Genomic DNA, 24,229 nt, shown 5'->3' with positions numbered 1-24,229 from the left:
CTGGGTATACATTCTCTTTCCTCTACCATTTTTTTTTTGCTTTGATGGCAAATAGAAAATGTCTGAAGGCTGAAATAATCTGAAAAGAATATTATGTCAAATATATTGAATAATTGAACTAAAAATTTAAACTAATATAACAGTTTTGATGATGTTCTTGTCAGAAAATAGTCTTGGATCTGAAAGGACTATCTAATGAAAATAGAATAACATCCTACTCTGCTGTAATCAAGTGGCAATTAGTGCAATAACTATAGGAAAATAAAGGTCAGGTTCTTCCACAATGTGCGTAGAAAAATAGACAAGAGAGATTGAAATGCAATGTGAAAAAGTCCCTGGGGTAATTTTTCACCTCACATGGTGGTGAAGAATTGCACAGTAAATCAGCTTTGCTAATAACATAATAGGTAAACTATTGGTCCATAACATTTTCTTTATTTTGTTTTCCTGTAGAGACATCATGAATAATAAAGTATTTTACCAACATCCAAATCTCATGAGAGCTTTAGGCATGCATGAAACTGTCATGGAAGTGATGGTTAATGTACTTGGTGGAGGAGAATCCAAGGTAAAGCAATTCACTGTTAAAGCCAGAGAGTTTAGAATATAGCTGTTCAAAGCTTTATCCTATAAGGCGCTGAGCTGTCACTGGAGGTAGTGGGACCATAACCTCTAGTTAATTACCATTAGCATAATAGTTGACTAAGTTTTTAGAAGAATCAGTCCTTCCATTCCAGAGGAAGATATCATCAGCGTTGTAATTTCAGGTGCTTTAAAGAAAAAATTGCAAATAGCATTTTATATACTTACTGTGTTTTGAAGGGGAGATCTTTTTAGTAACTAATTAAAAATCAATCAAGTATTACTCTATGAAAATGAGCATTCACCTTCTTTCATGTTGGAATCTAGAATGTATGGGTGACCCCAGCTTTTGTTTTTCAAGCTTATACTTTGATCTTTGAGGCTTAAGGTGCTACTAACTTGCTGAGAAAGTCCTGTTGATTCCAGTGCAAAACCTAAACAATTAATTTCACTGAGGTGCAATGAATATAATGCCAACATATGAGTAGGTTAAAAGGCTTTTGCATAAATGACCTTTTGCAAGTTTTATTCCAGTCTTAGAGTTTGAGCTTCAGTCTGTTTTTATTTGCTTCTTAGGAAATCACTTTCCCAAAGATGGTGGCAAACTGCTGTCGTTTTCTGTGTTATTTTTGCCGCATCAGCAGACAGAATCAAAAAGCTATGTTTGATCATCTTAGCTATTTATTGGAAAACAGCAGTGTTGGCCTTGGTAAGTATTAATTGTGGGGCTTTTGAGATCCTATACCAAAAATATAATTTAAAACTTTCAGCTAATTTATATATAAAACCACCTCTATTTTTTTACATCCGTCTGTTTACGCTCTGTATTGAAGTTTCTCCTTTTCCCAGTGAAAACATATTTTCATGAACTGTATTGCTGACTCCAAATAGCCTCCCTGACAGTCGGGGAGACGTTAAGTTGAGCTAATTTACTATACACTTTTTTGTATGTGCCTGAACATTCAGAGAGAGTTCGTGATTGTACATTTTGAGGAACAGAATATAATCCTGTTTTGAGAAAGAGAATAATAAATAATTATTGGCAGCATTTCATTAGGGTTATCTCTCACTGCTCAAGCTTGCACCCTTGCACTTTCTTTCTGTAGACTGGTCAGTGTAGACCTTTGGCAGTAGGAAAAATACACAACTCATTTGCTTGGGTATGCATGTATAGTGCCCAGAAATGAACCTTGAAGTGTTTACCTTTCTTTTCTGTGCAAAGTGTTGTAGAAGAGATACATTTATCCTTATTTAATTTAGTACTTGTGATTAAGAATATATAATTATTTAGGAGTCTTCATAGTAATTTTCTTTAAATGATCACAAATTTATTAATGTAAAGGTATAGGACAGAGGCATAAACTAAAAATCTTTTTGAAGAGAAAGTGTCCAAATTGAATGAATTTGGAGTGTCAATATGAAAACTTCAGATTTTTCCAACACTATAGTTACTGCCATTTTTTTTTAAGAAATAGTTAACTTATAATCTTATGTTTTAAAGCTTAAAGGTATTTTCTCTTTCAATGGATTTGATAACATGTCAGTGTATTAGATATAAAATCATTACTACATTTTCCTCAAAACAAAGTTGTGTCACTTAGGAAAATTAGAAAGAATGAGATCTTAAAATAAAGTATCTGATGAGAACAGGAATGCGTAAGACAAGTTGTTTCTAACTTGAAGGTCTGTATTGTATTTTGATTTCATAACAATGTCAGATTTCATGCAAGTGCATGGCAATTTATTATTAATGCATTTCATATGAGTTTGTTGGTTTTATTAAATTGGTGTTGAAACTAAATGTTATTTTAACAGCCTCTCCTTCTATGCGAGGATCAACTCCTTTAGATGTTGCAGCAGCGTCTGTGATGGATAACAATGAACTTGCTCTGGCATTAAGGGAGCCTGATCTGGAGAAGGTTGGTAGTGTCTTTTTCAAGCATTTTTGTCCCTATAGAGAGGGCAAGATACCTGTTTCTTAGAGTCATCAAAATCCAAGACTGTATGGGAGTTTTTACTGCTCTTCCGGGGAAGATTATCGTGATCTGATTGGTTGTTTTTTCTGTTGGTGGTCTGAAAAGTTGAATTGAGTTTCTGGTTGTTACACACACAGTTGTAACAAAAAGGAATTGCCTCAAGAACAGCTCTTACTTTTGGAGTAGTGCACCCAACAAAACTTTATTGCTAAAATCTTTCTTTGTTGTTCTTTTGGATGGTGACATGAAGTGGTGACATAACACAATAGGGGTAACTTTGTGACAACTTGTTACAATATATGACAAATTTTCATAGCGATATCTGCCTATATCTATCTGTATTTTCCCTTATCATTTAAACCTGTTCCAGAAAAGTTTTAAGAAATTAGGATTAATTAGACTAAAGAGTAAAACACTCAAGAGAGCCTGTGACAATTGTATAGTATATGTAAATTGCTGCTGCAAGAAGGATTAGCATAATAGTTGCTATGTCAGTAGTGGATAAGAAAAGCAGGTTAAATAATAGAAAGATGGATTAAAGATAGATGTTAAAACCACTTTCTAATGGAAAGTGAGACAGTGGAATTACAATATCCAGTTTTTTCTTGAAGACCTTGAATTCTGGAGTTGATATAATATTCATAGGAAAATATCTGTCAGGAGTAATATAAGTGTATATATTCCTTTCTTAGGAAAGAACATGTGTGTTTAAAAGGACATTTTCAGACTTATCATTCTTATAAGTGATTGGCAGAAAGAAGCTGTCCAAACTGGCTAAAGGTTAGGCTTACAATTCTTACAGTTCAGAAAGGGAAGGGCCAACTGAAAACTACTGCTGAGCCCATAGGCCTGAATTACAGGGAGTGTTACTGCTGTGTGTTTAAAAAAAAAAAAGGAAGAAAAAAAGGCAAGTGAACGTGAATGGTTAAAATAAAGAGTATCACAGAATCAACCAGGTTGGAAAAGATCGCTGAGATCGTTGAGTCCAACATTTCACCAAAACCACCATGTCAACTAGACCATGGCAGTAAGTGCCACATCCAGTCTCAAAGACCTCCAGAGACTGTGACTCTGCCTCCTCCCTGGGCTGCCCATTTCAGACCTTTTATTCATTATAAAGGAAAGGATGTGTCTTCAATTATGGATAGTGTGTAGTTGGGGAATAGTGAAAAATTGACTAATTTGTAATGCTCAGAGTTGCAAGAGAAATAACAGATATCAAAGCAGTAATCTAGAGAGAGGAATGATGGAATTAAGATAAATAGTTCACGTAGGTCTTTGCAGAAGTAGGAAAAGACTGGGAAAGTGAGCTAATGAAGAGGGTGCTTTTCTGATTTGCCCACAGTATGACATGGTTGCGTCAGAGATAATAGAATGTGGACATCATGTCTTGACACAGAGTGGGAATGCTTCCCTTTGAAGTTGCACTTCCCTTCTTTTTCACAATTAATGTATTTTTCATCTTACTTTGCTTTTAGGTAGTTCGCTACTTGGCTGGATGTGGATTGCAGAGCTGTCCTTTGTTAATTTATAAAGGCTACCCAGACATTGGATGGAATCCAGTTGAAGGAGAACGATATTTGGATTTTCTTCGTTTTGCTGTTTTTTGCAATGGTAGAGTAGAAGCTTATATATTTTATAACTTCCTCTAATATTCAAATAAGTTTGTAATTTTAAATAGTAATACAAGCCAACTAGATAATTTACTGTAAATTTAAAGGACAATTGCAGAAACACTATAATTATTCAATACATACATTATCTTAGATGCCCATTTCACAAGTCGTATAGGATCTTGTGAGCCTATGCTCCATTTTTCAGATTCAGCTTTAATCTTTGAAATGCTGACCTCTCTTTTGAAAGCAGAGCAGAGAGTCCTAAATCTTTCTGTGATAAAGTCATGCTAAATGCGAAGCCAAACCCTCATCTTTTTGTGAAGATTTAGATAGTCCAGCAGTTATAGTTTAATGTTCAGCTTTTATATCAGTCCTCTCATTAACCTTTGCACTTGGCTGTGAGTCTTTACTACAAATCAGTAGTTTCAGTGATGCTTTAAACACCCTTTACTACATAGCTAATTCTTTGGCTCTATTTAATTTTGAATGAAAACACAGATTTTATTTCATAGCTTTTATTGCCGTAATAAAGGAGTATGCATGTTTATATAACTTTGTTGTGATATTTAAACTGTTTTGCAGTTAAAAGCATCTACTGATGCATGCACTCTGCACTTTTGTGTACCTTTTTCTGATTATATTTCAGAACTCTTTTTGTTATAATCTTATATCTTGATATTTGTTCTGTGTGGTAGGAGAGAGTGTGGAGGAGAATGCTAATGTTGTAGTCAGACTGCTTATTCGTCGACCTGAATGTTTTGGTCCAGCTCTAAGAGGAGAAGGAGGCAACGGGTTACTTGCTGCCATGGAAGAGGCAATAGAAATATCAGAAGATACAACAAGAGATGGACCTTCCCCAAGTAATGGATCTAGTAAAACCCTGTAGGTGCAGTAGAACCACTTACACTGCCATAATATTTGACTATTTGTTTTATAATCGTAAGTGTGAAATGACTTGTTTGTTTTAACACTTCAATTATCAGTTGGATTCTCCCTTGGATTCTGTGAAGAGTAGAAATTTGTATTATGTAAACTGTGCTTTCTCTGCAGTGCTAATTTAAGTAACTCTAAATATTAAAACATCTTTGAAATTCTGTTTGTTCTTTACCAGTCAGTTAAGAGTTTGATGCAAATGATGTCTGATGCAAAATGAGGCAGATAAATGGTATCAATGGTTACAAAGCAGATGTCACTACAATCTCTTAGGGACAAAATACATTCTGTCCTAGTCTGCTAAGAGTCTGCTAATTAGCAGAAGCCACTCTGTGTAAGCTGTTACATCTAGAGTAGATTTTCTTTATTTATTACTGTTGTAAAGTACTTCCTTGTATTTTTTTTCATCTTTTAATTGTTGTAACATTTAACTAATTACAGAGAAATTGAAGAACAAGAAGATGACACTATTCACATGGGAAATGCAATCATGACCTTTTATGCTGCTTTGATTGATCTCTTAGGACGTTGTGCCCCTGAAATGCATGTAAGTTTTATTCTTCATGCATTAAAAATTAAAAGCATAGTTATTTGACTGATCCATGGTTTGCTGTTTGTTTTTTTTCACAGTAACATGTTATCAGGTATTAAAGCAGTGATATGGCTACATAATTTCTTAGTGGACATAATGTGGTGTTTTCATAATTTGCAAGGAAAAAAAATCTATTTGGAAGCTGTTCTTTTAAAAATAATTATTCCATTGCTATTTTGGGTTTTTTTTTCGTGGATTTTTTTTGTTTTGTTTTTGGTTTTGTTTGATTGTCCAGTGTGACAATCAAATTCCTCAGATTTCCCTATTTGTTGTGATAGAGTGATTTATTTTTTGCAAACCACAGCTTTACTCTTCATATATGTATTTAAACAGACTCTTTAAATTGCATATAAAAGTTTAAATGTTAGCAAAGTGTAAATATTATAGGACATTCTTTTACAATGTAAGGATAGCATTATCCTTGAATGTACGCATTAATATCTCATAATCTTTATTCACACTGACAAACCTTCTCAAAGGTAAGATGTCACTGTTTAGGCATTAGATATAAAGAATTAGATACACTGTAAAAACCAAACCCTTGCCACTTATTTTGTAAGAGCTTGAAAGTATTTGAAAATATTTGTTGTTTATGATTCAATATATATTCCTATTCTTCAAAGATTTACTTATAAATAGCTTTTAATTTCACCCTGAAATGTTCCTTAATTAATATGGATTAGTATAGATCAGTATAAGATTATTGAAGAGATTAATAATTTAAAAAAGAGAGATATATCCATTTAATAAAGTCAGTGTATGAATATCTCTTTTGTTTGAATAAAAGAATTGTCTTCCTGCCTTTTTTTAAAAACAAAACTGAAACAACTGGAATACCTGAAAGTGTTCTTATTTGACCAGGACAGAAAAACTGTCTTTTTTAATCACAAAATTTGCTTCTGCTTCCCTCCACCCCTCCCACCATATGCTATATTTAAATGCTTTGTCCACCTCTTTTACCTAATACTCCATTCTGAAAACTTAGTCTTATTTAATAACCAAACAACTAGATTTTTAGACTTTGTACATTTGCATCCAAAATAGAGCAAATATATGCAGATTGCTTGAAATTTACATTGTTAATTAGAGTGTGATTTTGGAAGAAGTCATTTTTTGTCTGTCCATGATTCAGGAAGTTTCCAGACCATGAACACATACTGAAGATAAAAAGAAGGCCTTGTTAATTTTTTATTTGTCTTTTCCTAAGCTAATCCATGCTGGTAAAGGGGAAGCCATTAGAATCAGATCAATTCTACGGTCTTTGATTCCACTGGAAGATTTGGTGGGAGTAATTAGTATTCCTTTCCACATGCCAACCATAGCTAAAGGTAATATGGTTGTTCTGCATTTTTTTATCCCATCCTATTATGTTTTGTAATTTATTGATGTATTGACACTCATACTTTTCTCAGCAATTAAAAATACTATAGAAATTAAACTATTTATTATGTGAGTTAGAGGAGAAATCATGTATCTCAAACATGTTTCAAAAATCTTTTTTGCATGCTGTAGTCAATAATTCTGTGTACTCTTAAATCACTAAGGTAAAAATCCCATTAAACGGAGTTATGAAAATCTATTACCACTTTAAAAAGAAAGTTAAGAATGCATGCTTTTGGTTTTTATAAACAATTTTAAAAAATTAAGATATATTTTCTCAATAGTATAATCGTTAGCTTTTGTTGTTCTAACCCTATCAATTGTTTCTAGCAGATCTTACTAAGACACCAGAGTTGTTCTTCAGCAACTGTGGTGAAATTATAGATGTGCCATATATAGGCAAATGTATTTCTTTGTGTTTTCTGCCTATATAGAATTGGTTGCAATTATGGGAGCTATGAGAGCATCTGTATAAAAAGGGGAAAGGAGTTACATCTGCTTTTTAAGGTGTCTGGAGAGAGAGCATTATAATTGCAGCTTGGATTGTCTAAGAACTCACAGCACAAGATTGTCCAATAGGTTGCTGTAGAAGACATAAAAAGATTAATCCTTCTATAACACCATTATTTATTTATGTTCCAAATAGTTATAGATAAGTAGATGATACCTCAGTAGCAGAATGCCGCTCACAGATACAGAATTGCTTACTGCTTTTCAAAATGAAAGTATCAACATTTTAAAATATTTCAGTGATATTTCAAAAGTTTTCAGATACGGAGAACTTTTAAGTACATTCTTAATTCTTCGTCACACATTATAGATATGGTCACCAATGCTGCATTTCCAGGATATTTGATGTAGAATTGTTGTAATTTTTACTTTCTGTCTGCTTCTTCTAAAAACTATGTAGTTCTATAGATTAATTATTATATTTTTAGTACTTAGCATATCAGAATATCACCTGGTAAGAATCCCTTGATACACAAAGCAGAAACAGAAAAGCATGAATGGACTTTGAGGTCTCTCTGGATAGAATTAGCCTTACACATTCTTTTTCATTTAACTTTTTGTAATAAAAGCATGGGGAAGATGCTTAGACTGCCTGGTCTGCTGATGAAGGATGATCCTTGTCATTGAAGTCTTGTTTCTTCCTTTTAGATGGTACTGTGGTGGAACCTGACATGTCTGCGGGGTTTTGCCCAGATCACAAGGCAGCCATGGTTTTGTTCCTTGACAGGGTCTATGGAATTGAGGATCAGGATTTTCTTCTACACCTTCTTGAAGTTGGCTTTCTGCCAGATCTTCGTGCTGCTGCTTCTTTAGATACAGTAAGGGTTTAAGTCTGTTTTTATTTTGATTCTTACTGAACACTAAAGCATTTTTCATTCCTCAGAAAAACATTTTTTGTGTCTTCATGTCTTCTACATTTCTCAAATTCTGGATGTACTGTGTGTTGCTGCTGAAATTTGATATTACTTGGAGATGAGTTGTCCAGAATAATGCTCACTTTATAAGAGTCCCCACTGTTACCCATACAATAAAAGATGCAATGCCTTTCCCCAGGAGACTTCCTGAGCTTGTGCTACGGAATCAAAATCAGATGAGCTGCTGGTGAAGCATGTACCTGAGAGCCTCTTTCCAAAGATACACAGAAAGTATTCATCTCTGTGCATTTTTTAGAGACACCTACATTGTTATTTAGAAAATGACAGATTTTTTGGTCTAGTTCCTCCTCAATATTGTTACCTTTTTATTCTGTGAGGCTTATTTCAATCTAATTTTTCTTAAATGTCTTGGTCCAGAAAGATTAGCTTTAGAGAGCTATTATGAGGGCTAAGACATTGACTTTGGTTTTCCTGTCTGACCTATTATGTCAACTCTGAAAATAATTATGTTGTTATTTAGAATCATAGATTTGTTAAGGTTGAAAAAGGCCTCTAAGATCATCAAGTCCATCTGTCTAGCACCACCATGGTTCACCATTAAACCATGTCCTGAAGTGCCATATCCACTTTTTGGAGCATATTTAAGTTTTTGAACACTTCCTGGGATTGTGATTCCACTGCTTCTCTGGGCAGCCTGCTCCAATGACAACCCTTTCCATGAAGAAATTTTTCCTGATAACTAAACTAAACCTCCCTGATGCAACTTGAAGCCATTTTGTCTTGTCCTGTCTCTTGTTACTTGTGAGAAGAGACTGACCCCCACCTCACTATAACCTCCTTTGAGGTAGCTGTAGAGATTGATAAGGTCTCTCCTGAGCCTTTTTTTTCTCCACTAGGCTAAACAGCCACAGCTCCCTTGGCCGCTCATCGTAAGATTTGTGCTCCAAACCCTTTACCAGCTCTGTTGCCTTTCTCTTTACTCTCTCCAGCACCTCAATGTCTTTTCTTGCAGTGAGGGGCCTAAAACTGGAGCAGTCTAACAAGTGCCAAGTACAGAGGAACGATCACTGACCTGGTCCTGCTGGTTCCACTATTGCTGATACAAGCCAGGATGTCACTGGCCTTCTTGACCACCTGGGCACACACTGGCTTGTGAAAAGGACCAGCACTCCCAGGTCCTTTTCATCCAGATATCTAAGAAAGAGCAGGGGAGGATTTTTTTTCTCACATGAAACTTGGCCTTGATCATAACAAAAATACTGACTGGTATTACCTGATTTTGGAGTGTTCTGTTAAGCAACTATGACATTCTTCAATATAGTCTTGAAAATTGTTTTGTTTTTGAATGGTTACCTTTAGTGTTCTGTTTTCATTCACTAAAAACAAAACAAAAGCCATCTATGAGACTTCAGAAGTAGGAGAAGGAGATAGGCATCTAGCTTTCAGTAGGTATCAAATCTTCATTTGTGTTTTGGAAATTTCCCTCTTTGTAACTACTACAAAAGAAAAAAAACCCAACAAATTCCTTTCATTTGTAACAACATTGATGAGACAAGTCTAATTTCTGTCCCATTTAATTCATAGGCTGCTTTAAGTGCTACGGATATGGCTTTGGCTCTGAATCGATACCTTTGCACAGCAGTCTTGCCTCTCTTGACCAGATGTGCTCCTCTTTTTGCTGGCACAGAGCACCACGCTTCCCTCATTGATTCCTTGTTACATACTGTGTACAGACTCTCAAAGGGATGCTCTCTTACCAAAGCTCAGCGAGATTCTATTGAAGAGTGTTTGCTGTCAATCTGTGGGTAAGAAAATACTCCTGGCTGTACAGGAATGCTAACTGATAAAGTAACCTGTGATATTTATAATAGAGGAATTCAGAACTGTGCCACCAGTAACATAATTAAGACTTTTTTTTTCCTGGCAAATGATTGTATGGTTTTTAATATAGTGTATTCAATTTGCAGCTTTATTAATTACCCATATCACTCCTCAGTTATTTTGTTGTTACCAAATCTTTTAAATTAAATCCGTTGTGATTAACAAAGAGGAGGTACTGTAAAAAGACAGAGCTCTGGAATTGTGGAATTATATATACACTGAATTTCAATTTAAATACTTTTATCTATACAAATTGGAAGTGTGGTTGATCAACATGGAACTTATACATTTCTATGTAGATTTTTATTTACTATGTTTTACATTTGAAATCCTAATCAATGACTAATATTGTTATGCCTGATTATTGATACCTGTGGGACAAATTTTGTCTGGGTGTCTGCAGACTCAAAACCAGTTAATTACTACCCAAGTTTTTTAAAAGCCTACAGGCTTAATTATCGGAAGTTGACTAAACACTTATGAATTCAATTTCTGGTTAAAGTTAATATATAGGCTTTCAGTTCAACAGAGATGTTTTGGTTTTTTTTAATATTTCACTGTGATTTTTTTCATAGTGTGGAAATGCGTTCAGAAATTACAGATATTTATACTATAATACTGTAAAAAGTACTAGATAGCATTTATTTAAATAAATATCACATTGACAATTTTATATATATATTACCATGATAGGAACCAATAAAACGGACCAGAGCTTGTTATTTATCTGGAAAGCTTTAATGTTCATGCCATTCTAACATACGTATTATAACTATTTCCACTGTCTTTCCAGTTGTGTCCACTGCTGTGTGTCTTGTTTAGGACTTCTAAAGAGATAGTGCTCTTATGTCTTTGTTAGTTTCTAGGATATTTTAAGAACCATTGAGATATATTACAAGAAATTTACATTATATCCTTTTCTCGTGTGCATGGTGATCCTAATACACAATATCAAAATTGAGTATTTTTTTCCTGCTTTTCTCTGTCTATTGATAAGGTATTTTCTCAGCTTCTTTAAAACATTTGATTTGCAGCTAGTTCAGAATATTTTATTTGGTATGCACTTGTTTGCTTTCTTCTGGACAACTTTTTTTTCTGTCCAGTTTTTATGAATTTGAAGAATTGTAATGACATAGAACTGATATGTTGCTTTAATGTAATTGTTAATTATTTGAATGAAACTGTGCTGGTACACCCCTTTGAAATGGTTTGTCTGCTTTTAGGCAGTTGCGGCCTTCCATGATGCAGCATTTGCTGAGAAGATTAGTATTTGATGTTCCTCTATTAAATGAACATGCAAAGATGCCTCTCAAGGTAAAATATATATTAGTATTCAACAGAAAATGCTTGCATGGAGAAGATTCTCTATAATCTTTGCTACATTATCTCCACTCTGCAGTAATCTAAGGCCATGGTTTTTAAAGATAAATTGTTACTTTGGGAGAAATTCAGTCTGATTTACATCAATTCATATAGAATTATGAAGTCCAAGTCTACTATTTGCTTCTCCTTTATCTCCTGTTTGTTTTAGCCCATGTGGACATAGAAAAGAAAAACCTTTTGTGGAAGGGGGCAGAATCCTATGCACAAAACATAGCAATTTATAATCTGTATGTACCCTTACTTCTGTCCTTTGCTTTGGTTTTCCTTGCTCTTGGAAAACAGACACTTTTTCTGTAGTTGGTACCTGGAAATCTCAGCCTTGGCCATATTGATCACCATAACTGGTCTACTCTGGCCTCCAATCGGGAGGCCTGGAGACACACCATCTATAACGCAACTGTCTCCTTTGAGAACGCACGCAGGATCACTCTCGAGGAGAAAAGGCAATGCAGAAAGAACCGTGTCTTGCAGAATACACCACCTAAGGAGTCTTTCTGCTGTGCCTTTTGCAATCGGATATGTCTGTCACGTATTGGCCTCATAAGCCGCCAGCGTGCCTGTAGCAAATGTGGATAGAGCCTTTCCCAAATCTTCATTCGCGAAGCCTGGCCATGATGACCTGGAAATCTAAGAAATACATATTTAGTAATGAAGTTTCATTTTGGTTTTAGATCCCAAAAGTTTATCCATATCTTTTTGTTCTGATTCCTAATGCACAAGAAAAATGTGTGTTTTTTTGTTTCTGAGAAGATTCCTCAGAATATCATCATAATCAGTTCTAAGAAACAAATGGCTTCCTACCTTACCTACTGTTTTTCAGCAGTCCTTTTTAGTGCTTTCCCACTTCCACTCTGAATGAGGTATTTAATCTTTTCTTACTTAATATATTTTTATGATTTTAAAACCTATCAGGTCTCTGACCTCAGAGGAGGAATTTAAATCATTATTCTCAAACCCAGGACCTGCTGCGAAGTCCTGCCAAGGACTTCATAATTTTGTTTCTGTTCCTTAAGAAGTCGTTGATCAAACTAAGATGCTGGATCTGCCATTCTTCAGTGTCTGTGTATGAGAAATGTAGTTGATAATTTAGTATGTTGCCCTAAAGTGGTCCCTTCTAATGCATTATGACATTTTTTGTGCTGCTAAAACCAAAGATTAACTTGGTGCTCTCTCCATGGCTACAGACCTTCAGGGTTTTGTTTTTTGGGAAGGAACAACCCCAGTTCCTTGACATCTGTTCATCTGAAAGAGCAGGCTTTATGATACTGAGGGTCATGACTGCAGTGAGTTTCCCATGTTGCCGAACTGAACAGTAAGGAAATAATAATTGGATCCTTTTGTCAAGTCAGGCCTTGCAAGAATATAGATGTGAAGAGAACCATGTTAGCAAAAGATTTTGTCCATTGACCGTAAACAAGTAATAGGAGTTTCTGAGGAAAGTGAACTCTTGATCTGATGATAGACCTATAACTTTTAAGAGGTTTCACTGACAATAAACTGTTTTTCAGTGATTTAACAAGGGACTCCTACCCGTACCTATTAATGTGTTTCTGATTTGAAAGTACTCTGTGTATTCCTTATGGGCTTGTACTGGCAAACAGATTATAGTAATCTAAAAAGGCAACTGTAAGTTAATCAGGCATCTGGAAATATAATTTTCAATGGGAAAAAAGGAGGAAATAATGAAGGCTAATCAGAATACAGTGTTACCTACTGTGAATACATTTGCTATTTCTACAGTTAAAAATTTCCTCAGTTTAAGCAACAAGTGAATTCAAATCTATGGTGTTTTTCCTGTATAATATATGGCAAACTTTATGGAATAGAGCTGCCTTTTTATTTCCTCTTAATTCATGTTCAGTGCTTCATCAGGTACTTTTCTAAGACTAAGACCTACCTTTACTCTCTTGACTAGGTTTAAAAGCATATATGTATATATATATCAGTATGCTCATGCAGTCTAAAAGCAAACTTATCTGGCCATTGTGTAATAGAATATAGTTTGAAAAAATATTTTCAGATACATATTTGACTCTTAGAGTCCATATTTCTGAGACTCCTGTGGTTCTACATAAATGATAAAACTTTTGTCTTTTTACAGGCTGTATGCATGTAAGTTCTTCTCTCTGTTTTTTCTTTAATCATCTGACCAATTTAAGTAGTAAATAGGTATTAATAGATTATTTAAATATGAAGGTATAAAAATATATTACGTGTATTGTTGGTTTTTTTCCCCCCAATCCATTAAAAGTATAACAGAACTGTGCAGTATCAAGATTATATTTTTGGTTATCAAAATTCTCACTTCTGCACATCAGACTTTTTTTTTTTTAAGTCCTGTCTTTATTTTTGTGCATAAATAGTGCAGATTTTTACTATGAATGTCTGCATTTTTCCACCTTGACATGTGTTCTGACTGGAAAAAGAGAATCCTGTCAGATCTTTACTGACTGTGACTTGCAAGATTTTTTTCCAAAAAGCTTTGAAACAAAGATGAAAAAACTTCTAATTCTGTGTGTATATGCTCCAGTGATTTAAAAAAGAGATACACAACATCGATTATTGATAAAAAGATAGAAATTCTTCTGGTAATGTCTGTAATGGTCAAGTGCCAGAATGGAAGGACCTCAACAGATAATTTTATTTGCTTTCGAAATATGTTTTGTTTTAGTTGCTGACAAATCATTATGAAAGATGCTGGAAGTATTATTGTTTGCCAAGTGGATGGGGTAACTTTGGTGCTGCCTCAGAAGAAGAACTTCATTTATCCAGAAAGTTGTTCTGGGGTATTTTTGATGCTTTATCTCAAAAGGTAAGTAATTTTAATATCCATCTATTGCTGTAAAATCCTTACTGTGTAATCTTTTTTTCTTTAATCTGTGATTTTTATCCAGCTTTTGTCAGTACTGTATTGTGCACTTTGAAGGAAAAGATACAGGCTTTAGTAAATTTAAATCTTTCTCTTGTAACTTCTGCTTTAATGTAGGTATACCATTTTTCTGCTCATTAAAAAAATATATATCAGTAAAGCAGTAATCTTGTTATATATCTGTATAGATCTGTACAGTTCTCTGCTTAGTAGTTGTAGTTGCAACACCTTTGAATCAATTCTATGTTGGACAAAAATTTAATAATACACCTTGTTATGTATTTATTGTTCATTCTGTGACAGTTTTTAACAAATCTACTTAAAATTTCATCAGTTTCATTTCAAATCTAAGTATTTCGGAATGCTGTGCATATTCTTGTGCTATGTTTTCTTCTTAGGCATCTGAAAAATGTCTATTTTTTCTGCCAGTGAAGTCTGCACTTTTCTCATTTATTTGAGCAAGAGCAAGACTTGATCCTAGTTTTATCTACATACTTTGGACAGTTTTATTTTCAGAACAAAGATTCAATTTCACATCAAGAAAGCCAGTCTGTGACTGCTTGGTTTCACACATAGCTGTATCAGTTTCAGCAATGATGCTGAAAGTTCCTATTCACTACTCACTTTCTATTCCTGGTGTTTTCCACAGAAATATGAACAAGAACTGTTCAAACTGGCTTTGCCTTGTCTGAGCGCAGTTGCTGGGGCCTTACCTCCAGATTACATGGAATCAAATTATGTCAATATGATGGAAAAACAGGCTTCAATGGATTCAGATGGGAACTTTAATCCTCAACCTGTTGATACCTCAAAGTAAGGAATTACTTCATTTTTTTTTAATTGTGAATGTGTAAAAGAGGGGGGGAAAATCTGTTGTTTGGTATAATGGGAATTTACAGCTTTTCCTCTCTTTAGAATGCTTATCTTCTGGATAAAATTGAGACCTTAAATTTTTATTTTTACTTAAGTATTTATTTTAAATCATGTAAAACAATAACTATCAAGTTACATAACTAATTTCTTGGTCAAATTAGAATATTTTTAATGCATTTTTACCCTGAAGATAGAATTGTCCAATTATCTTTATATGTCTGCTGCAAACAAACCATCATGCTTTTAGGAGCTGAAAAAGTAGACTAGCCTGCTCATTCCTGTCATTATTAACATGTGACAAGACACTAATTCCAGTATGTGTGAGTGACACTGTACCTACAAAAAATTATGTTTGATCATGCATTCATATAATCATTTTATTATGAATAATGGGGAACTGGGCAGAAAGATATTCATTCTCTCTGGGCAGTCATACTCTGACCATGATTTTTTAAGTACATTAGCCAGACAGAGCACGTATCTAAATGGAAATTTTCTGCCCTGATTTTTGACTACAGCCAGCATGCTGTTTTCCTTTCTATAGAACAGTCTTATAGAAGCGTGGCTATGCACTGTATCTTGAAAAATTCCTCTTGTAAGACATTTGCTTCAGTTGCTTCAGTGAGCTTTCTGCCTGTATTCAGCACACAAAATGCTGTCAGTAGGTTGATACCTGTGTTACAGCATGATTGTACATGTATGCACATTGAAATATGGTAGTAAAAGCCACAGTCTAGTCTGGAATATAGAAATCCCTTCAGCCACCATGAAAATTCATTTGTCTAAAATGTATTTAAAATATATGAAGGTTTAACAAAATTTAGTAAGAGTATTATATTATCATTTAGCAAATTGAATATTATTTTATCTGGTGTCATTTTTGAGAAAAATTGTAGATAGACAGAATATATTTGAAAAACTTAGAAAATGTTACTTAACATTACTCAAACCATAGGTCACTTCTTTGCCATAGTCACCAGTTCTGTGATATTTCAAGACAAAGAAAGCACTAATGCTATGTCACCTACAAATTATCTTAACATTCTTTTAACATGCAAATCCTGCATCACATTGCTTACTACTAGACCTATTTATATTAAGCTGTAGGTAATAGGACATTTTTTTACTTGTCAGTTCATTGCATTTCTGAAATTATTTGAAGTATTATAGCACTAGTAGAGTTCCCCCTGAAATACACTCTTTCAAACAATAAAAAAACTGATGACAGCGCTGGATGAATATTTTCTGACCTTTGTATGTGGTTAGGCTCTTGCAAACTGTTACTCAGACATTTCTGGTTTACATTTCTGCTTTTTCTTATGACTGAAAATTAAAATCCAGACTCTTCTACTTTGCAGTAGGTGGCACTGTAACGCTTCTACTACCAAATCCTATGTGTTAGAAGGGAAGATTTTGTTATTTCAGCAATGACCAAGAAGCAGTTAATCCTTTTCATTTGTAAGAATGCAGATGAAGAAAACTACTGATATTTGATAAATTTTTTCTCGAAGAAGGTTCTATCTCTAGTACTTGCTTGACAACTAAAAATCATTCCTTTTTCTTTACTGCCTCAGAAACCTTAACTTCTGCACTGTCCTGTACACCTCTTGAAAGGCTAGTGTATTAATTTGTGTGGCTTTTTATTATTTTTAATAAGGATTTTAATATTTTAAATATTCACTGGTGTGTTGGAAAATAAAGCATTAGGCATATAATTTTCAAGTTGCATAAGTTAGTGTGCTTCAAGCATATAATTCAATTTGTAGGAATGTATAAAATAGATGATGTGTTTCTAAAAGGACTGTTATCGCACTTAGTTTATAATGGACATGTGCAATAAGTTGCTACCATAATTCTGAAACTATAAGTCATAGTTTTATCTTTAATACTAATAAAATTATAGTAAAAGAAATACGTGTCAAGAAGCATGAGTGCTCAATATCATTATTGATTTTCCCTGCACACATTTCAAAGAAGTAAAATTCCTACAACAGCTGTGATTGTCATTCAATGCCCATTAAATAATTCAGATTTCTTCCTTGATTTAACTAGGCCTTGGAGCAAACTGTAGGTGAGGAAGAACAGCACAGTAAGATGTGTTGAATTGATGTATGCATTATTAGTTATATACTTTGAAGTTTTCTTCAAAACAAAAGCATTCACATTTTAGCATGTGTGATATAATGCTAATTTTCTCTTCACTTTCAGCATTACAATCCCTGAAAAGCTAGAATATTTCATTAACAAATATGCAGAACATGCTCATGATAAGTGGTCAATGGAAAAGGTAAAATCTATGTTCCTGTTAAAGCAAAATCAGATTTTTTTATTTGAATCCATTTCATCTTTAAAATGTTTTACTCTGGATGTTATTATTTTTCATAAAGCTACAAGTTAGTATGTAGATAAGATATAAGCACATAATTTTCTTGAAATGTATTTGAAGAAAAGTTCTGTAAGTGCATATGAGTGTTTCAAAATAATGTTTCATCATTTCATCATTTTTATTGTTGACTTTTGAGTAAACATACTTGCTAGTTGTTTAGCAGTTTTATGGACTTGAAATTACTTTTTTTTTTTTTAAGCAAAAAAGGTCTTTAGTATTTTTATTCCTTTGTGCCATTTGTCCACTGTTAGAAATAGTTACTCCACTGTAGCATGATATTCTACTCCATATAAATCTGCAAAAGAAAAGAGTATTAATATGATAGCTTTGGGTAATCATTAATTCGCAAAAAGATGGCACACTACATGATTCACTTTTCAATGTACAGATAATATAAATGTTGGTTGAGAAAATGTTGAGAAAATAGTAGAAAGGAAACTTTAAGAGAACAGGTCTGCAGAAGCATTGTTCAGTTAATTTGTACCAATAAAAATAGGTATTTTTTTTACTTTTCTCCATTTTTTCCTTACTTATTGTTGCTGTTTTCAGTTTGCCAATGGATGGACGTATGGTGAAACATTTTCTGAATCTGCAAAAGTGCAACCATTAATGAAACAGTATAAGTTACTGTCTGAAAAGGTAAAGAATTTGTTCATTCAGGGTGGTTGAAATATCACTGAAAATATCATCTTGTGTTTATATAATTTTAAAAGATTATTTGGAGTATGTCAGTTAATGTGTGGTTGTTGCCTTCCCCCAAACCTTGAAAAGATATAGAAGGGTTTTATTGTATATTAAATAAGCCACTCAGTCTGTTTTCTCACATGGCTGAATTTATGTGGCATAACTTAGGGCTAAACTGAAGTGTGATAATGCTGGTAAATTTTATAGTCAAATATATTAAATACATGAAAATATAGTAAAATAATTCGTAGCCCAATTAGGTTAGCTTGTCTGATCTCAACAGAAGGTAGAGGCAGATGATGTCCAGAGGTCTCTTTCAACATAGACTTTCTTATGATTCTATGATTTTGGTTTTTTGGTTCATGTAGCAGACAGAACACTTACTCCTGAGAATTACTGCTCTACCTTTGACTTCATGTCTGAGAATGCTGTTAACAGGATGAGATTATCAGCTTCCTGCAGGGCCAGAATTCTTCTGCCCAACCCTGAAATTATAAATAAGCTTTTTAATATCTTGTTTATTTGCCTCGTTTCATTAACCCTGGACCGTAAGGGTTTATTTAAGTACATTTCTTTGCATCTCATAAACAGGAAACGTCCAAACTGGTTTTTTGCTCTGTACAGCTGTAATAAACAAGTTAATTATTGTATGTACATTCTTTTAGGAGAAAGAAATTTATCGATGGCCAATCAAAGAATCATTAAAGACTATGCTGGCATGGGGATGGCGAATTGAACGAACACGGGAGGGAGATTCCATGGCACTGTATAATCGGACACGTCGCATATCTCAAACCAGTCAAGTGAGTCATTTTGCTAAAATCTTTTTAACAAGAAGGCATGCAAAATCTGCTCTCTGGTCTTTGGTTTTAAAAGTGATGAAATAAACTTGTAGCATAAAAATATGTGAAAGCATTTTTCACAGATAATTGTACAATTCTGACAATTGGTTTGGATTTCTGTTCACTGAAGCTGGAACTTTATTTCCCTGCTCCAAAGTAATATGCTAAAAAACATTTTCAAAAAAAGTAAAACTAAACAAAACTGAAATAAGAATGGATTTGTTCATCTGATTTAAAATTAACCGTGGTATTAAGGGGAATTATTTACTCCAGCTGGTGATTACATATTAATTGTGAGTATTAATATGATTTTAGTCTACTATTTTTTGAAATTTGGTGTCTATGACACCTTTAAGTATATAAATAAATAAATAAAAGTACATATAAAAGTTACTTTTATACTTATTTTTGTCAAGGAAACTTAAGAATCAGTGTTAACGCAGCATAAATTTACATCCGTAGATTGCCAAAATGATGAATTATTATTTATCTTTTAGAATGGACTTCTGAAATCAAAATTCTGTAAGGATAAAATGGAGAAATAGTGACACTAAGTTCTCTTAGAGCTCCACATACTTTGCAATTAAACTAGGGAGGTGAGAAAATCTGATTCACACAGACACACGTGGAGGGCAAACAAATAGGTGAAATAAACTGGAGGGGAAAAATCTTTTCCTCTTCTTTCCACTCAGCTCTGCATTATTTACATGTTTGAGTGGTGATATACCTGTGTAAAATGAACAGTTGAACCTGCCTCTCAGCTCTATATAGACCCTACTGTATATAAAGTGATTTGATTTAGTACTTGGGCTAAACTACACGTTGTAGTTTGTACACTGTTATTGCCTTCCAAAACTACTGACTTCCAAATTTCCTGACTTTCTGATGTGTATAATACCAGTCTCGAAGACTGTACTGATAGAGATATTTGTATATGCTTTAAGCATAAGGATCTCAGAATGAATAGCTTTTTAGTTGAGATTCAAATTATAACAACATATGAAAACAACTTTTGTAGCTATGTTTACTATCTTCCCTTACTATAATGAATTTGTATAACTTTTCTAGAAGAGTTTCTGAAACCTAAAATATTTCTGTATTTCAGAGTACATTATCATATTAATAATCATTATGTTTTTAAAATGCGCTGTCATCCCATCATCATCATGGCCAGGCTTCGTGAACAAAGATTTGGGAAGGCTCTATCCACATTTGTTACAAGCACGCTGGTGGCTGATAAGGCCAATACGAGATAGAAATGTCCAATTGCAAAAGGCACAGCAGAAAGACTCCTTAGGTGGTACATTCTGCAAGACACGATTCTTTCTGCCTTGTCTTTTCTCCTCGAGAGTGATCCTGCGTGCGTTCTCAAAGGAAACGGCAGCGTTATAGATGCTGTGTCTCCAGACCTGCCGATTTGAGGCCAGAGTAGGCCAGTTATGTTGATCAGTATGGCCAAGGCTGAGATGTTATATCAGGGAGTCCTTGTATCTTTTCTTCGGGGCTCCTCTCTTGCAGCAGCCGTGGCAAGTTCACCATAAAGCCAGATCTTAGGGAGGCGGTGGTCCTTCATCCTTGAGACGTGCCCTGCCCGATGCAGTTGTGTTCTCAGCAACATGGCCTCAATACTTGTGATTGCTGCTTGTTCTAGAACAGATGTATTAGTCACATAATCTGACCAGTGGATGTTTAGGATTGTGAATTTAATCACTACCTTCATGTTAATGTAACAATACTTGCATTGTTTGCTTTAGAAAATAGTATTTTTTCAGTATTTATTTACTGCGTGCTGCTTATGCATCCTTTATGCTATTGTCTATGAATAATAACTGCCTTTTGAAAGGAAGCCTTCAAACTTTTAGGCCTCTACATGCTCATATAAATACATATTAAAATAATATCACAAATAGGAGCGAAAGTCTGGACACTATTCTTTCTATAGGAAGACCTACCTGAGGGAGACATATATCTATTACTGCAGAATATGTAGAGGAAAGCCTAGCAATACCCCTTTTCTAGCCACACTTTTTTCCCCTTTTCCAGCCACACTTCTTGTATCAGTGGCTTGTCACCCAGAGAACCTCCATAATTTTTTAACCTTCTTTGACCATTTGTGTCAATGTAATGAGCAAAGTTGTGACAAATGCAGGCAGTAGAAAGAAAGAATGACAAAATGGTGATATTTTCTGAGTGGAGAGGAGAAACAGAAGGTAAAAGAGAAGTATTTTGTAGATTCTAGTCTTAAATGTAGAAATATGGTTGAAAAGCCAAATTCAGAATTTGATTTTTGCCTGAATTCACCTTCAACGTGATTGTCTGAGATTTTGCCTGCTGAGAAAAAAAAAATCTCTAGAAAATGCAGAGATTTTATTATAACTTCAGTATGGCCTGATCCACAATAGGTAGGTTAAAACCTTAAAGGAGTTCAAGTAAAATTTGCCTTTGAATGAGAGGGATTTGTGTCTGATGGCTGGCTGTCCATGAGAACAAACTTTGTTGATCTTTGCCTAATTCTCACTTAAGTTTATGACCTTGATTTATTTTCAGTTGGGCTACATAGGATCTTTTTGCTCTCTAGAGATATACAAGTTACTTTTTCCTGAAGTTCTTTCACTACTTTCCTGCCTTGTTAATGATAACTTCTTCATATTAAATGCTTGCATAACTTGACCGTTTTGCACATTTGTCATTCAGATCTCTGTAGATACAGCCCATGGTTACACTCCTCGAGCAATTGATATGAGCAATGTCACCCTCTCCAGAGACTTACATGTGAGTCAGAAACACTTAAACTGCCTACCCTTGTTTTTTTATAATTTAATTTTTAAAGTTCTGCTAGTTTATTTTAAATAATTTGCTACCAAATCTTACTTTCTTTAATATGCTTTGATTTTTGTGGGGGTTTTTTTCTATAATTTCTCCTTGATCCTCTGTTGCTTAAAAAATATGGTTTATGTTGAAAAGCTTCAAAATTTTCTGTATTCCTGAATTGATTTTCCCAGCTCTCTTTGTGAACATTTGTTGTTTTGAAGACAATCCTATTTAGAAGAGCTAGCAGCACCAATCTTTTCTGTTTTTCATTCATTTTTCCGTTATCTGTCCAAAACATTTTGTCATTGCCCTTTTTTTTCCTAAACCGAAGAAATAAGAACTAGGAACTGTTGCTACAATAAAGATTGTGAGATTAGAGAATGAAGGAATTGCAGGTATGATTTTGACAGACCTATCTGTAGATTGCTGCTGTCTGGAACAATATATTTTAGTTAATAAATGATGTTTCTGTCATTAGTTAGGATTTTTTTCATGGTGTTTGATGGAGCATGATGCTAGTTTTTACTGTGAATATGATTACAGTATTATGTAGGCATACTAAATAGTTTTAAATTAGTTAGTATGAATGTTTGTACCAGTCTAGTGATTGCAACATGATGTTCAAAGCTGGCTACAATAGACTCCTGAAACACAGGGTGAAGTTTGCCCATACTAAGCTTTGGTATGGTGCAGGGAAACAAGCAGCAGTAGCAGATTAACTGGCTAATTGTACAGTATATACTATACTGTATCAAATTCTCACACTGGATTTCTCCTCCTTGATTTCTGTCTTGTAGTTTCGAGTTTTATATTTCTAGCCATTTTAGATTGTTGACTAGCTCTACAGTAATAAGAATTTTCTGCCAGGTAACCGTCATTACACTGGTGATCATTCCAAAGAGTTCATAAAATTGATAATTGAATAACTACTTCTATCTTATTCTTTTCTTACACTCTTATCTTATTCTCTGTTCTTACACTCTTATCTTATTCTGATAACAAAGATTCCTTACTATTACATTTAACATTTGTATAAACTCAGTATAATTGAAAGACTGTGAGGACTTTATTGCTCGTGAACAAACTCATGATGTGAACATCATCATAGTGTTATGTTGCAGTAAACCAAACTCAGATAAAAGTAACCATCCTGTCACAAACCACAAAGAAATGGTATTAGAACTTCTGTTAGTCCCATACCCTCTAATACTCATCATTAATTGAACTTCCTTTGTAGCCCTTAGCTATAAAGCAGAGCCTGTTGACTTTATGATTCATTTGCCCTGTGAAGAGAGTTCTTTGAAACCAGGTTCAGAATATGTTATTTTAGAGCTAAGTAAATATAATTAAAATGCAATTTCAGCTATTAATTGTCCTGATACAGACATTCATGAAATATCCAAACATGTTAGTATTAATGAGATCTGAGTTTTAAAAATTGTGTATTTAATTTTGAACATTTTTAAAAATGTTTAATATCTTTCAAGTTGGAGTTCAGGCTTAGATAAATTGTTAGAATGAAGTTAATAGTTTTGAACAGAGTTGGGGGGGTTTTTAAGTGTTTTGTTTTTGTGGTTTCTTTCTTTCTTTGTTTGTTTTAACTAGTACATAAGAATTCATGCTGTTCAATCTTTACATCATCCTGTGCAAATAATATGCTAGGAGGAACTGACCATGTCTAAAACTGTAACTCTCCAAAATACTTCTCATTTTGGTCTTATGTCACCTGGTCACATCCTGGTTCCATGAGTAGCTAGATCTTGCTCTGAAAACATCTTCATAGCATCCTACTTTCCAAGGAAATAAAACACAGACTATACTACATTTTTCCAAGGTCCTAATTGGGATTATCAAAACACCAGGATCCGAGTGTGCATGATAGAAAGAATCTATCATTACAGAGATATGTGCAATAATATATTCATTGGAGAAAAGTTTATGAAACGAATTGTCTTATGAACAAGATATCACAGAATATGCTGAGTTGGAAGGGACCTACGAGGATCATTGAGTACAACCCTTAGCCCTGCACAGGA

At 34.1% G+C, this 24,229-nt stretch overlaps 1 protein-coding gene across 8 annotated transcripts in view; it reads left to right on the top strand.

The window, feature by feature from the left end:
- Positions 1-24,229, top strand: part of RYR2 (ryanodine receptor 2) — a 392,367-nt gene that overhangs the window by 269,144 nt on the left and 98,994 nt on the right. For all 8 annotated transcript variants that reach the window (XR_004355863.1, XM_032681773.1, XM_032681774.1 and 5 more), the window contains 16 exons: positions 454-568; positions 1,159-1,291; positions 2,398-2,501; positions 4,037-4,172; positions 4,870-5,056; positions 5,549-5,654; positions 6,907-7,027; positions 8,238-8,407; positions 10,049-10,269; positions 11,569-11,659; positions 14,400-14,540; positions 15,247-15,410; positions 17,679-17,757; positions 18,406-18,495; positions 19,206-19,343; positions 22,077-22,154. Coding sequence is in view for 7 of the 8 variants with exons in the window: in XM_032681773.1 (XP_032537664.1) it covers positions 454-568; positions 1,159-1,291; positions 2,398-2,501; positions 4,037-4,172; positions 4,870-5,056; positions 5,549-5,654; positions 6,907-7,027; positions 8,238-8,407; positions 10,049-10,269; positions 11,569-11,659; positions 14,400-14,540; positions 15,247-15,410; positions 17,679-17,757; positions 18,406-18,495; positions 19,206-19,343; positions 22,077-22,154 (2,074 nt within the window). In the remaining variant the exon portion in view is untranslated. The remainder of the gene's footprint in view (positions 1-453; positions 569-1,158; positions 1,292-2,397; positions 2,502-4,036; positions 4,173-4,869; positions 5,057-5,548; positions 5,655-6,906; positions 7,028-8,237; positions 8,408-10,048; positions 10,270-11,568; positions 11,660-14,399; positions 14,541-15,246; positions 15,411-17,678; positions 17,758-18,405; positions 18,496-19,205; positions 19,344-22,076; positions 22,155-24,229) is intronic.

This window comes from Chiroxiphia lanceolata, chromosome 3 (genome assembly GCF_009829145.1).
Source record: "Chiroxiphia lanceolata isolate bChiLan1 chromosome 3, bChiLan1.pri, whole genome shotgun sequence".
Lineage (NCBI taxonomy): Eukaryota > Metazoa > Chordata > Aves > Passeriformes > Pipridae > Chiroxiphia > Chiroxiphia lanceolata.
This window is presented reverse-complemented; position numbering and strand designations above follow the sequence as displayed.